At 42.1% G+C, this 14762-nt stretch overlaps 1 protein-coding gene across 6 annotated transcripts in view; it reads left to right on the top strand.

Annotated features, from left to right (window-relative positions):
* Positions 1–14762, top strand: part of usp2a (ubiquitin specific peptidase 2a) — a 61317-nt gene that overhangs the window by 44109 nt on the left and 2446 nt on the right. For 4 of the 6 annotated variants that reach the window (XM_049576915.1, XM_049576914.1, XM_049576916.1 and 1 more), the window contains 10 exons: positions 6880–6930; positions 10083–10206; positions 10508–10619; positions 10842–10952; positions 11780–11844; positions 11956–12059; positions 12355–12435; positions 12615–12693; positions 13639–13743; positions 14002–14122. In XM_049576915.1, coding sequence (XP_049432872.1) covers positions 6880–6930; positions 10083–10206; positions 10508–10619; positions 10842–10952; positions 11780–11844; positions 11956–12059; positions 12355–12435; positions 12615–12693; positions 13639–13743; positions 14002–14122 — 953 coding nt within the window. The remainder of the gene's footprint in view (positions 1–6879; positions 6931–10082; positions 10207–10507; positions 10620–10841; positions 10953–11779; positions 11845–11955; positions 12060–12354; positions 12436–12614; positions 12694–13638; positions 13744–14001; positions 14123–14762) is intronic. The other 2 variants (XM_049576917.1, XM_049576919.1) reach the window with 1 other exon arrangement.

Below are 14762 nucleotides of genomic sequence, written 5' to 3'. Positions count from 1 at the left end.
TCATGAGCTAAGCGCTGCTAGAAGACAAATGCCTGAGTGTCTTTTTGTATCATTTGTGTCCCCTTTCTAAATTTGGAGGTTCTTGCAGGTCTGTGAACGCAGCGCAGGTGGAGCTCTCTATTAGTTATGTTTTTTTTCCAAAGCAGCAGTTTGTAATTCGCAGGATGGAGAATTGATTGATCGAGCCGTTCAGAGCTGATCAGAGAGGAGCAGCTGCTGCGAGTGAATGCAAACTTTAAGACCCAGCAGAATGAAAGGTTAAGTTTTACTTTCAATGCGCCTGAAGTTCTGCTGCTTTGTCTCTGACAGTGTAGTGCTATGAATAACTTAAGATGTGTGTATATATATATATATATATATATATTTCAGTAGCGCTCATAACGAACGGTCCAGGTCCAAAAATAGAAAATCTATTTGTGGCGGCAGATGTTTTACTCGTGGCAGGCTGCCACGTGTGGGGAAACCCTGCATTACTTCCAGCTGCAGATGATTACCTAATGGCTATTATCTGGTTTAACAAGTCTAGCTTTTTTATGTTGGTGTGAGTTTGTCTGCTTCTGCTGTTGCTGCTGTGTTAGCTCATGTTAGCACGGCAGACATTGAACTGACCATTCTCTGGGAGCAGAGTGGCTCCGGGAACAGTCCCTCAACGCTGTGTCTGTGTGATGCACCAATTGAAAACTTGGTGAGGCATCAGATAAGCAAGCATGTCACCTGAGTAGGCGGTCCTTAGTGTTGCCCAGGACACATTAGCATACACACCAGGCCCGCAATATCTGGGGACTGTCACATGATGCCATTGGGCCCAAATAAACTTCTTCCCATAGATGTATTGGGAAAGAGACATCTATAAATCAGTGGATACATTTTTTGGGGTTGACAGCCCTTGAGAAATGACTCATTCCACTATCAAGATTTAATCTTGGCCGTGCTCTGCAGCCCATAAGGCTCCAGTGTGCCTGCTCTATGGGCCTAATGATGCAGTAGTAGCACTGATCATCCGGGTAATGTCATACCACCACTGAGCAACTTTCACATCTGTTCTTGTAGTCCGATTCCCCAGGACGCCTGTTAATACCAGGTGTAAACAGGGCTTTCTTTGTAAACGCTGAAAATGTTACACTGCTCCAGCTTGTCTGTTAGTACATGACTTTAATCCCACATGCGTTCTCTGCGCTGGTTTAAACTGCTTATACAGAAGAATAACAGCAGAATTTGCATAACCGAATTAGCTGTCATTACAGTGCTACAGACTGGGATCATAGCTCAGTGATTCATGGATCGTCACACACAGACATTTAAGAATCCTGTTTGACACGCCGCTTTAGAAATAAGGACTGACTGCATTTTACAGTGTCTGTCAGATGAATAGAGGTAGTAGGATTTAGAAAATGCACAACAGATTGCTATTTCACAAATAATGTTATGTCTTGATTTTGGTATCATTTACTACCAATATGAGCAATGCTCGTCCCTGAACATTGCTAGTTAGAATAAATCATTTGTCTCTGTAATCATGTCCCTCCAGTGTGGCGAGGGAGATGTTCCTCAACAGTTTGCTGCACCCTGCCCCTAAGGTGCTGCTAACTCACCAAAAATAACGTCATTGGTGTGGCTTTTAGCGGAGCACTTTAGTGCCCCATGACGCTCTAAATTCTGCATTTAAACAAGAATAAAATACTGAGTTAAAAGCCTGTTTGTTAACTCAGGATGGTGGAGCTGAAATGCTGAATATCAGAACACGGCTGTTTTTCAGCTTCAGTCTGAAAATGATCCTCGTCTAAAAGTCACATCTGCTCTAAGTCATTCACAGCCAGTCCCTCACACTCTAAACCCTCACACACACACTGAGTCAGACACACATGCACACACACATACACACACTCCCTTCACACTCAGCCTTGTCACCATGATGTCACCATGTCCTCTAGCTTTCCATCCCGCAAAAACATAAGAATAGCGTTGCTACAGAGACAGAGCCGGGACGCTGTTACATCGTCATGACGTCTGTCAGGCCGGCCGAAGGATCAGCCAATGGCGAGTGGACAAGCAGGCGTTATTAAAAGCAAAGCTGCTATTTTTGGGAGCAGCCGTGGCATTACTCAGCACAGTGCAGCAAAGTCAGATGTACACATTCCTACAGTGGGGGGAAGAGAGGCTTTGTGTGACTGTTATGAAATAAAATTTGAGGTGACCACAGAGGATTGGTCCTGCGTCCTGTCACACCGGAGTCATCCCTGACTTCTTGACGCTACACACACACAACAATAAGTGTGTGTGTATATGTTATATGACTGTATGGTGCTCTGGTCTCTACAGTGGAATTTACAGAAAGGAGGATTTAGATAAGCCGTAGTTAATTAAACTGTAGATTTTTCCTCTCCACGTGCTGCACTAACCCTCTTCCTCCTGGATAACAGACAGATGGCGGAGGTTATTTATATAATAGTAAAAAGCCCTTCCTGTATCAGTGCTCATGACTGGATAAGCTGCAGTCTCACGTCACTGATGAACAGACGAACATGCTCCAAATCGTGTGAACCTCCAGAACACTGTTCATTTGGGAAGCTATTTTAGATTTAATCTTGGTTTTGAGATGGAAATGCTCATTAGTTTTAGTCACCTTTTAGACATTTTTATCCTTCATAGTTTTAGTCGACAACAACTGAAATTTCTTCAGATGAGAAGTCATGACATTTTAGTCAACTTTTAGTTATTTCTCTTAGTCAAGATGTTTTTTCCTCTTTAAAGTTAAATCAAGGGGGCAGGTTGTATGAAAATGTCACGTAGACGTAATATTTATATGTCCTCTCACAGGTTCAGTGATTATAACTTTTTTTTTTTTTAGTGGGAAGCAATTTGAAAACATTTACTATTTTAACATTAATCAGTAATGTAAAAATCATTAGGTAAAAGGCTTTCATATTGATCCATGCATTGGGCACCAGTTTAAACCAGTGCAGAACTCTAACTGTGTTAGTCCCACTGCTGCAGCCTCTCAGAAAACATTCTGCTGGATGGAAATGATGTTGTAATATCACCATCTCCAGATCAGCTGAACCCTGCACTCTCCATGTTGATGCACAGCAGGTCGAGGATACTGTAACAATAATTCAGAGCATTTCCCAGCACACTCACATAACACCCTCTGAGACTGTTAGGCTGCTGATATCTTTCTGAACGGTGTGATCACAGAGGACGCCTCCTTTGGGTCAGAGAGGTCATCCAGCGTGCAGATCATGGTCATTCATGTGTGCAGATGACTCTGTGAGGTTGTCAGGTCACATCCAGGGTGTGGTGAGGCTGCTGACCACAAGACTCAGTGTTTATGAGCCGCCTGCAGCCTTGAAAAGATGGATTGTACATGCTTTTAACATCATCGAATATTCTTAACTGGTTCCTTTGATTGATTGAAGTTTGGTTTCATACTAACATAAGCTATCACCACCACTTTGTATGCCCTCACGCCAGTTATAGCCGTGGCTGGAGGCGTTATGTTTTTGGGTTGTCCGTCCACCCATATGTTCGTCTGTTTTCACGTACGTCTATCCCCTTCTTGTGAACATGATACCTCAAGAACACCTTGAGGAAATTTCATCAAATGTAGCAAAATTTATTGAACGATAAACTGATTAGATTTTGGCGGTCATAGGTCAATGTCACAGTGACCTCATCTGTCTTACTGTTGTGAAGGCAATATTTTAAGAACACCTTGAGGAAATTTTTTAGCACAGGCGTTCAGATGGACTCAATGATGACCTGATTAGACTTTGGTGTTCAAAGGTCAAGGTCACTGTCACCTTGCATTTGTCTCATTCTTGTGAACGTCATATCTCACAAAGGCCTTGACGGAATTTCTTCAAATTCGACAAAAGACATCCACTTGGACTCAAGAATAGACTCATTAGAACTTGGTGTTCGGGGGTCAAAAGTCTCTATGACCTCGAAAATCATGTTTTTGGCCTTAGCAGGAGGCATTATGTTTTCGGGTTGTCTGCCTGTCCGTCCCATTCTCATAAATGCAAAATCTCAAGAATGCCTTGAAGGATTTTTTTTCAAATTAGACACAAACATCCACTTGGACTCAACAATGAACTGATTAGACTTTTGTGGTCATACGTCAAAGGTTAAGGTCACTGTGACCTTGCGTCTGTCCCATTCTCCTGAAGGCGATATCTCACGAACACCTTGAGGGAATTTCCTCAAATTGGCAAAAACGTCCACTTGGACTAAAGCATGAACTGATAAGAATTTGGTGTTTGAGGGTAAAAGGTCAGGGTCTCTGTGACCTCGAAAACAAACACATTTTCGGCCATAGCTTAAGATTTCATACGCTAATTTTGACAAAACTTGAAATATCTAACAGGATGAAGTGATGACATTTTATATCCAAAAGGTCAAAGGTCACCTTCACTGTGACATCATAATGTTCTGCAAAAACACTTTTCTGGCTATTACTTAACATCATATGTCAGGAACAGAAGGGGAGACATTTGGTCAGATACTGAATTGGTGACAGACATGGATTAAATTGAAAGTTCAACAACTGGTTTGCAGAGGCACACAACCGCAAAGCAGTAATTCTAGGTTTCTAGGCTTCATGCGACTTATCTCTAATGAGGACTTTTAAAACTCCTTTATAAACAATCTCCTCTTCATCTTCACACACAGATTGTTTTAGTGGGTAAAACGGTTAAATGATCGTATCTTTCCTGTGGTCTCAAATTGTTTTCATGGTGGTCCTGATAGATAGTGCTGTTGGTAAATTTGCTCCAGCTTCTCCACGGGTGAGGGTAACAGGGGGCATGTGGGTGAGATAGATTTCAGCTGCCAGTGAGATCAGGTGACTGGTGTTAGGCTGCCGGCCCTGCAGAGTTGCTCTCTGCTCAGAAAATACAATCTCAAGTTACCACACTGCTGGTTTCTCTGCTTGGCCTCTCGTCAGCTTGTTTTTATTCATTAAAACTGAAGCTGGTCAAAAAAATCCTCTTAGTTCTTCTGTACATATTTTATAATGACACAGCTCCTACTGTCACGCAGAGGATGGCTAGAGGAGTCAGTGTTTGACAGGAGTTAGAGCTTGAAATAGCTTATGATATATTAGTTACAAAAGCATGATCAATACGACACGTCTTTTGATGAGGCATGCCGGTGGTTCAGTCAGTGATGCAGGTGGATAAGATGATGTAAAAACTGAATTAAATTTGGCATAGCTGGTGTTTTCTGAAGCATAATTGTCTGCTGCCTCTGCTCCTTAGTCGAGGGCACAAGTGCATTTCTTATCCGCCCCCGTGTTCTTTGTTAGTTCTTCCTCTAGCTACTCAATTATATAACCACTCAACTTATGTAATGAAATTTAACTGCAGCAAGTGATGACATAAGTTCTGCAAAGCATTTTGTACCATTTTAAGATGTTGAAATCATCATAATATGCTTTGCCATCTGTTGTGTTTTGCTGAGCTAAAAATGTCTGTGTTTCATGGTTTGTTGCTCCGAGAGTCTAAAACAGTAAAAAGCCACAGTGTAGAAAATCCTTAAGGTGCACTGATTCCATGTTATCTGCTGCTGTTGATCAGATCTCTGCCATCTGGGAGTGATTACCAAGAGAGGAACTGACTGCGAGATAACAAAAACAAGCTCCTCTCTAAAGATAATGTCTGTCACTCCTGGACGGACACAACACGCACGTTCATCTGCAGAGTGCAGAGAGTTCATATCTGTGTTGTTTGTCTGGGTTTTGCTGATTCTCCAAACTCCTGGGAAATCCAGCCTGAAACACTTCAGCAGTGTTTGAAAACAGCTGATGGCGATTCATGTACAGTCCTGGTTATTAAATGGAAAAACATGGCGCTGAGTCTATGTATCAGAGGTTTCAGTGTATAACAGACTGTCTCTCTGACCAAGAACTGTGTTCTCTAGTGTGGGTTTCATTTATTCTTTCTCCTCTGGTAACCATAAATACAGTTATTTATGTGTTTCAGATACTTTGCCTTACAAGTACTTAAAGAGACAGTTCACCCCAAAATCAAAAATACATATTTTCCCTCTTAAGGCCCAGACACACCAAACTGAATTCAGAGTACTAGCGGCAACAAAAGCCCCCTGCTGCGTCGCCTCATGTCGCCTGTGTCTTGGCCAAAAAGTTGCACGTCCATGAGTAGATGTATGCTTCCTTCTGAGCAGGGATAGGGTCAGTGGGTGCACTTCGGTTGAAAGAAAGTAGTTCCAACATGAAACTGCTTACAACCGGGTCATGATTTCTGGAAAGAGACACCGCTGTTGAGTCTTTCAAATGTATTTTTGGCGCTTTGAGCACCACAAGCTGAGTGCCATCTAGTTCCATTACATAAGACAAAAGACAGACATCTCTACGGCCAATATCTCCAACACTCTGCAACCCACACCAAAACAATCTGTAACCTTAAGGGGGGAAATGTGTTGCCAAAACTTTTCTGAAATATAAACTCCAGTCACAGCTAAAGAGTTGTTCCAATCAGTTTTCTGGGGTTTGTCCAGAGACATTTTAGCAAATGTAGTAAATCTGGAGTTAAAACAGAAACAGTGACTGAAAGGAAAAATGCTTCAAAGCAAACAGGGAGTATTTACCAGAGATTTTTTTTTATTTATACATATAAATGTAAGGATGAGACAAAAGGAGGTAGAATATGAGATGTAATTTATCACTATTAGCATGTCCTACAGCTCCTGGAATAAAAAACATGCTCTGGACATTTGAACATTTCGTTTCATTTTGGCAAGATGACCCTTTCTTTATTCCCGGGTGGATTTCAGTACATAAATCTAGTCGTCATGTAAGAAGATTATGAGGTGGATTTGCCTTCAGAATTTAATCTAAATTTTGTGTCTTTTGTCTTTCAGAATTCAAAGAGTGCCCAGGGCCTGGTGGGACTAAAGAACCTAGGAAACACTGTAAGTACAGCAGCCACATAGACGTCAAACTACATGTGTCTGGAGCCAAAAGTCCTGCAGTACTGACATCTTATTCCTCACACACTAAATCCCCGTCATCCTGTTGGTGTCACACTGAGAGCAGTTTGTTGATATCTGGTGGAGTCCACATAAGAGAGGTGGTCCAGCAGAGAATCTGTCTACCAGGCAACAGGCAGAAGGATGGCTCTTAAAATAAACTATGTGTGCTGTGGTGTGTGTCTTGCTGAGAGAGTGTGTGTGTGTGTGTGTGTGTGTGTGTGTGTACAGTAACCTAATCAGAGAGCTCTGAACTATGGACCGGGAGGACTCATTTTCTCTCTCTGACTGGTTTGATCTTACCAAACTGCTGCACGTGTCTCATGTTGACACGTGATGGGAGCAGAATATACACAGAGCTGTCTTTGACAACATGTCTCTGTGTGTGTGTGTGTGTGTGTGTGTGTGTGTGTGTGTGTGTGTGTGTGTGTGTGTGTGTCTGTGAGTGATGATACTGGGATTTTTTTCACTTTTTCCTGGAAACATTTAAAAATCAACTAATGCATTTCCACATCGACACAATATATTTTGACTGCTCAAAGTGATGACACATTCTACAGTCATCATAGATGCATTACTACATATTTTATAGCTATAATCTGTAGTCTGGCTGTTGTTCTCAGGAGACTACACCCTTTGGCCAACCAGCACATATACGTTCTGCGCCTGCATGAGAGTAAATAACTCCACACCAGCAGATGGCGGTAGTCAGTATTTGTCACTCAAAAAGGGAAGCCGGAAAACCGTCTTGATGCGAGTTAGCCAGTTAGCACATTAACAACACAATCCAGTGTTGAAAGAACAGAGCATATTTACTGTGCGCCAGTGAACAGTAACACAAACCATGAGAAAATGTTTCTGCTAAACAGCTCAGTGGCTAAAGAAACCATATGTAACACGTTTGTTTTGGCCTCACTCCTTCTTAACTTTAGCTGTTTGTTTACTTTCCTCACTTCCGTTTCATCTCTCATCTGCTGAGCTGAACTGCCAATCAGAGTGATTTCATTCTCTGAAAGGCTCTGCAGTCACCGAATTAACATGCTGAATGGGCAGGATAGGGCACCAGACACTCACTGACGACCTAACACTGACCAACAGCTGACCATCGGTTTTGTGTGTCGCAGAAATGTAGACTGTGTGGCCCAAAGGATGTTTTCTGTCAGCACATGACTGCAGACCACAGTATGTGTGACTAAAGTGCACCAGGTCTGGGTTAGATTCTGGAAAAATGCAGGAATATTGTGATCTGAATGTAATTTCAGGTGTAAAGTCACATAGTGCACATCTGTCCATCTGATAATTACCCTCCAGAGGAGGTCAGAGACATGAAATGACACACCAACAACAAAGTGTAAAAGTAATGAGTCTCCACGGGGTTCAGACTGAATGTTTTTTTTCCCCACTCGCCCACTTGGTCTAAAAAAAGAAGATGCCACACGCTGCTCACGCTCAGCTTCACAATTTCACGGTTATACTAACGTTTCCGTCCCTCTGGACCTTCATCGAGAGTATTTAACACCATTTTTGTTTTTTTGTTTTTTACAACTTTGAGCTTTAGTAGATAGTGCTCCGCCCATTTAATGTGCCTGGGTGTGGGACAATTAATCGTCTGTGGGTGTGTTTCTCAGTAATTGACAGCGATGTGTGCACCATCTGTCTCATTGTGTACTGCATATGAAAAAGAAAGAAAACAAGGGAACAAGAAAAACACTGAAATCAGATTCCTGACAAAATTAAGTCTGTTCACAAGATTATTAACTAAATGTGTTGATGTTATGAATGAACACATCAGCCTTTAGTTTTCATCACTCAAAATTGTTCAATATTGTACACTATTTGTATCTAGAGTATATTGTAATTGAATATCAAATCAGTATCGAACAGCTCCCTTTAAACCTCTGAAACCTGGAGCAACATCCCTTTTCTCATGCTGCTTTCAGACGCCTTTTGCAAGTAATTAAACCTTTGAACACTGAGCGACATTGATGCAGTTTCTTTCAAAAAACAAGGGGAAAAAGGCAATGAGCAACTTGGTAAGAAATGTCCCACAATTTGCCAAAAAAAATAAAAATAAATTAAGAAAATAATTTTTTTTAAAAGGGGAAAAAATATTTTAAAAAATCTATATTTATGATTATTATAATCATTATATTTTAAAATTATATTACAGAATTAGAACAATTTTGAAGCACTCTTTCAAGGTCATTTCCTTTTTTGTTTTCTAGCTTTTTTTTTTTTTTTTTAACTAATTTTCTTGCTTTTTTGGATCATCTCTTCTTCCTATGTTTTTAAAGAAATCATTTGCTCAGGTTTCAAAGGGTTTAACAACGTGCTCAGTCAGCCAAGTGGGTCAGAAGTCTATTTGCCTAAAGCCAATTTATATTTGCACCTATACAAATTGTGAATAACAATAAAGATTGAAGATGCTTGTCATGAAAAACCACCCTGTTTTATCCGCCTTGCTCTCGAACTTGCAGCAAACTGCGCAGTAGAGACCAGTAGTTAGAGTTTTGCCGACATCCTCAAACACCAACCAGCTAAAGTCCTGTTTCCAGGATAAATTAAATGCTCACTTGCACCTCAGCTCATAAACTTTGACTTTATGACTGCAGCTCAGGAGGTAGCACAGGTCGTCCTCTAATCGGAAGGTTGGTGGTTCAATACCCAGCTCAAGTCTGTGTGTCAAAGTATCCTTGGGCAAGATACTGAACCCCAAATTGCTCCCAGTGTCTGTGTCAGCGGTGTGTGAGTGTGTATGCAGGGATAAAGTCTGTGTGAAACATCCATGTTTTCAGACATGGATGTAAAATGTTAAGAGAAACTTGACTGGTTGCTGGTGCGGCAACTTCAAGTTTCCTTTCATTTGCTAGATTCAGCTGTGGAGATCATGCAAGACAATGATTGGGTCACATACTGACCAGTGTGTTATGTTTGAATCAGACTGTAAGGATCCTTGTTAAACAATGTAAAACTGACATTTACAAGACAACTGTAAACTGTAAGTGCAAACACAGCTCTTCATGTCTTTCACCAATGAATGGAGCTTTTTCATCCGTCAGAGAATCAAACTGTGTGTGTGATGTTTTGTCTTGCAGTGTTTCATGAACAGTATCCTGCAGTGTCTCAGCAACACACACAGCCTGCGAGACTACTGCCTGCACAACTCGCACCGCAGAGACCTTAACAACAACAGCCGCACCAACACAGCCCTCATGGAAGGTGAGAGACGTGTCACGCAGGCCCCCTAGAGTCCAAATCAAACACTTCGCACAGCTGCTCCCAGTCTTTACCTCTGGATCAGATTTGCATCTTTCAGAACGTGTGTTAGAAACAGAGGCAAACTGGTTCTTCTTATGTCCACATGGAGAGGCACAATGTTTATCTAGGTCTTATTAGTGTTCAGGACTGCATGAATATGTGGTGAGACAATGAGTTGTACCTTCAGTTCACCATCAACATGAATACATAGTGCATATCATGTCCCAGTGTGTGAGTAACTTGGTTGTTTCTTTTCTGGTAGAATTTGCCAAGCTGATACAGACCATGTGGTCGTCGTCCAGCAGTGAGGCGGTCAGCCCGTCTGAATTCAAAACTCAGATCCAGAGATACGCTCCCAGATTCGTGGGATACAAGTAAGTTTGGCGCACTCTTCACTCTAACATTTATAAGCTGTCATACATCTTTTAGGAGCAGTTAGCATCGTCTCTGTCTGATGATAATATGACTGCGTGTCTGAATCATAACATTATCATATTCTTGGGTTCAAACACATTTTTATGGACAAAATTTTAAAACTTTTCCACGACTGTGAGAACCCTGATATTAATATTTCTGACTGTGTCTGTGTCTTACAGCCAGCAGGATGCTCAGGAGTTCCTGCGTTTCCTCCTGGACGGCCTGCACAACGAGGTCAACAGGGTCACCGTCAGGCCGAGAGGCACCGTGGAGGACTTTGACCACCTGCCGTAAGTAGTCTGCCCGCTAGACCGTGTGTGTACCTGCAGAGACACCTTCCTGCTCAGGGAAAATGTTTGTATGATCTTAGGAATGCTTCACAAACAGTACTGGGCAGTAACAACATTACTTTATCCAGTGACGAGTAGTGTAACTAATTACTAATAGAATTTCAGTAATAATATTGTAGTCACCCCAAAACAAAACACACACACATCTCTGAGCGAAGAGGACGGAGCAGAATGAAACACTTCTTAACTGAAGAATAGAAAATCATCAGGGCCACTGTGAACACCTCGTGTATACTCAGTGTGGTATCCAGTATGCAAACAGGGCCGACAGAGGCAACATGAATCATTAAGGCTTCACCATTAAGCTTTAATTTAAGACTGTGTGCGACAGTTTCACCTCCAGTGTGCAGTCGTTGCCTCTCTGGGGCCCAGATCAGCTTAATGCTCCAATTCTTCTTGGATATAATTATCAGTTATCTAACTGCGGCTTGTTTAAGGGTCACAGTTAATCTCTGCAACTTTCAGCATTACCCTGAAAACAGGTCCACTTCACCCAAATATTAAAAACAATGCAGACAGATACTTATTTTGTGTTATAAATGTGTGTCAGGGGAGAAAGTGTGTTTTAATCTCTTACTCTGCCACCTGTAATAAAGTAGGTCAGGTCTCTAAGTAGTGGCTGTTCTCTGCTATGACCCATTACATTATCCACCCTTTTACTGAATCAGAGTGTTATCATCAGTGTGTCTCCGCCCGTCCTGACCGTCTCCTCCATCACTCTGTGTGGATCTAGTTTTCTAACAGTCTCATCTGTGCTTCATGTTCAGGGATGAAGAGAAAGGGAAGAAGATGTGGAGTAAATATCTCGAGAGAGAAGACAGCAAGATCGTCGGTAAGTAGAATATTTGACTTTTGGTTTTAGATACCGATGCGCTGATATTTTTCATGACAGATGTGTTGAGCCAGTGATAGCATCATGTCATCTGCCTTCCTGCTCCTCCAGACCTGTTCGTAGGGCAGCTGAAGAGCTCTCTAACCTGCAGCCACTGTGGTTTCTGCTCCACCGTCTTCGACCCCTTCTGGGATCTCTCTCTACCGATCGCCAAGGTTAGAAAACACACACACACACACAAACACGTACAGATGTAACATAGACAGGTGCATGTTGGTCAGCCTTGCATAACAAGTCCCAGAAGGTCAACAGACACACGTCAGCACAAAGAGTGGTGCAGAGGTGACTCTCTCTCTGAGTGTGTTCCTCTGTATTAATTCATCTCCTGACATGAGCTCCTTGTTTTCCTCCCTGTCTTTGTTTGTGCTTTGCTTTGTGTGTGTCTGTGTGTGTGTACTGTGTGGTTGCTCCCGCGCATGCTAATGTCACTGCGTCTATGTTTGTGCTCAGAAGGGCTACGGTGAGGTGAGTCTGATGGACTGCATGCGGCTCTTCACCAAAGAAGACGTCCTCGACGGGGACGAGAAGCCGGTGAGTGTCCAACGACCAACAGACGGGTGGTGGAGCAAAGTACATTTTCTCAGGGACTGTGCTAATGTACAGTTTTGTTGTAAAGTCAGCCCCACCTTGCTCCACCTTCACCAGCTGCAACACTGAAGTAATGTCTTTCTCTAAACAGTGAGTTAGCAAACTGTGTGTCTTCTCCACAGACGTGCTACAGGTGTAAAGCCAGGAGGAGGTGCACTAAGAAGTTCACAATACAGAAGTTCCCCAAGATCTTAGTGCTTCGTATCCTTCGCTCTGAACATCTGATAATGTTTAACATACAGTGAGCCTACAGCTGGGAGAACATGAAGCTATCAGTGGGATAGTGTGTATGAAATACGTTACACAGCGGAGCACAGTAGCTGATTTAGCAGATTTATCAGAGCTGTGAACAAAGTGAGTAATTACTGTTCTGAATTCATTTCTGTTTGATTATAAAAACGTGTAATCACCATTAGATTTGTTAGAGCGATGAATAGTCAAAGAATACACAAAACACACAGGAGGCACAGGCCCAGGGGCCCAAAGTGTCAGGGGGCCCCTGGTCTTCACTTGCAAGATGTCAGATGTCAGATTAACAAGACCCGACCTGTGAGAGACTCAAAATGATCATGAAGAGAAACAAAACTACCACAAAGTCTGTGTGTCTTGCACCTGTATAGGAGAGGTGATGGGGCCCTTTGCTTATCTAGGCCCAGGGGCCCATTGTTTCATGATCCGCTCGTGCATACACACCCAGAATAAAAAGAATTAGGTGCTTGTGTGGTGGCTGCTTTGACAATGTAAAAGAACTCCAGTCATTAGAATACAGCTCTGATACACAGTCAGGACTCTGTCAGTGTGGTATTATTGACTGTAGTGAGCACTCACATCAGAAATGACTGAATATTAGTCCTTCTTACACAGAGATGGCGCTACAGAGCCACTGCTAAGTCCCGTCTTTATGCCTCCGTTGCATCTTCACACAGAACCAAATTGGTTCTTAATGTTTTTTCCTGCAGTGTCACAAACTCATTACACATTTTTTTTTTTTTTTTAAGATATTTTTTATTACACATATTTATTTTACGTGGAGTTAAATGACTCCATCCACACACCTTGCACACAGCTGTACAAAGTGCTGGCTGAATGTATTGAAAGGTACAGTTCACACAGAGCAGTTGTTCCTTGACTCCCCCTGCTGTCCAGACCTGAAACGCTTCTCTGAGGCACGCAGAACCAGCAAACTGTCCACCTTTGTTAACTTCCCCATGAAGGATCTCGACCTGCGGGAGTTTGCCTCTGAAAACAGCAGTAAGTACTGACTCGAATACCCACGTCTGGTCTGTTTCATCGAGCTTTGGATAATGAAGAAAAAGGTCTTGACATTAACTGTGATACGTTTGCCTTGATTTTCAGCAGAGATCAAGTGTCACATCATTTAAAAACTGTCGAGGGTCTCTCTGCTGATAATAATACAACTCTGGAGATCTTCTTTATCATCCCCGCTGATATCAAATTGAGCACGTAAATGCAGGCTTTAAGTTTGTTTTTGTTTGTGTCCTCCTCCAGTAAATGCAGTGTACAACCTGTACGCAGTGTCCAACCACTCAGGCACCACTATGGGCGGCCACTACACAGCCTACTGTCGCAACCCCAGCTCGGGAGAATGGTACACGTTCAATGACTCCAGGTAGGGTTCACCTCCCGTCATCATTGATATATAAATCAGGGTTCCCACAGTCATGGAATTTTTGGAAAAGTTTGGGCTACTATTTAAAAATATTTGAGAAATACCAAAACGTGTCTAATGCTACCTGTGATCGAAGTTTACATCATGATAAAAACATACACCGAATATAGAAGAAACACATGTAAGGGATAACCATTAGAAACTGATCTGAAATCTGAAATCAGTGACTTTATTACAGCTGGTACAATAATCCAACTTCCTCTCACACAAAAATACAACTTTCTAAATTCAGATTTGATTCATGCTGATGTCATCAGAATCTGATCCCCACTTTCTGGCGTTCATGTCGGACCAGCTGCCTCCAGTCCTCTAATAAACCGTCGCTGATCACAGACTGTTTGTTTCATTGTGTTGGTGATTAAACAGCTTGTGTCTCAGTTGATTTCCTGTTAATTATTGATAACAGAAAACGCTGCTTGTTGAAAATGTTTAAACTAATTAATTAGGCAGCTGTTTGATTTATGACAGAGTCATGTCACACAACAATAAACAAAAATGTAGCTGCTGTAAATCACCTAATGTCGCAGCTGTTCAGTTAAACTCAACAAACACATGATGTAAACAAATAAATGAACCCTGC

This window comes from Epinephelus fuscoguttatus, linkage group LG5 (assembly GCF_011397635.1).
Source record: "Epinephelus fuscoguttatus linkage group LG5, E.fuscoguttatus.final_Chr_v1".
NCBI lineage: Eukaryota > Metazoa > Chordata > Actinopteri > Perciformes > Serranidae > Epinephelus > Epinephelus fuscoguttatus.
The sequence above is the reverse complement of the archived record's forward strand: the minus strand, read 5'-3'. Positions and strand labels throughout refer to the sequence as shown.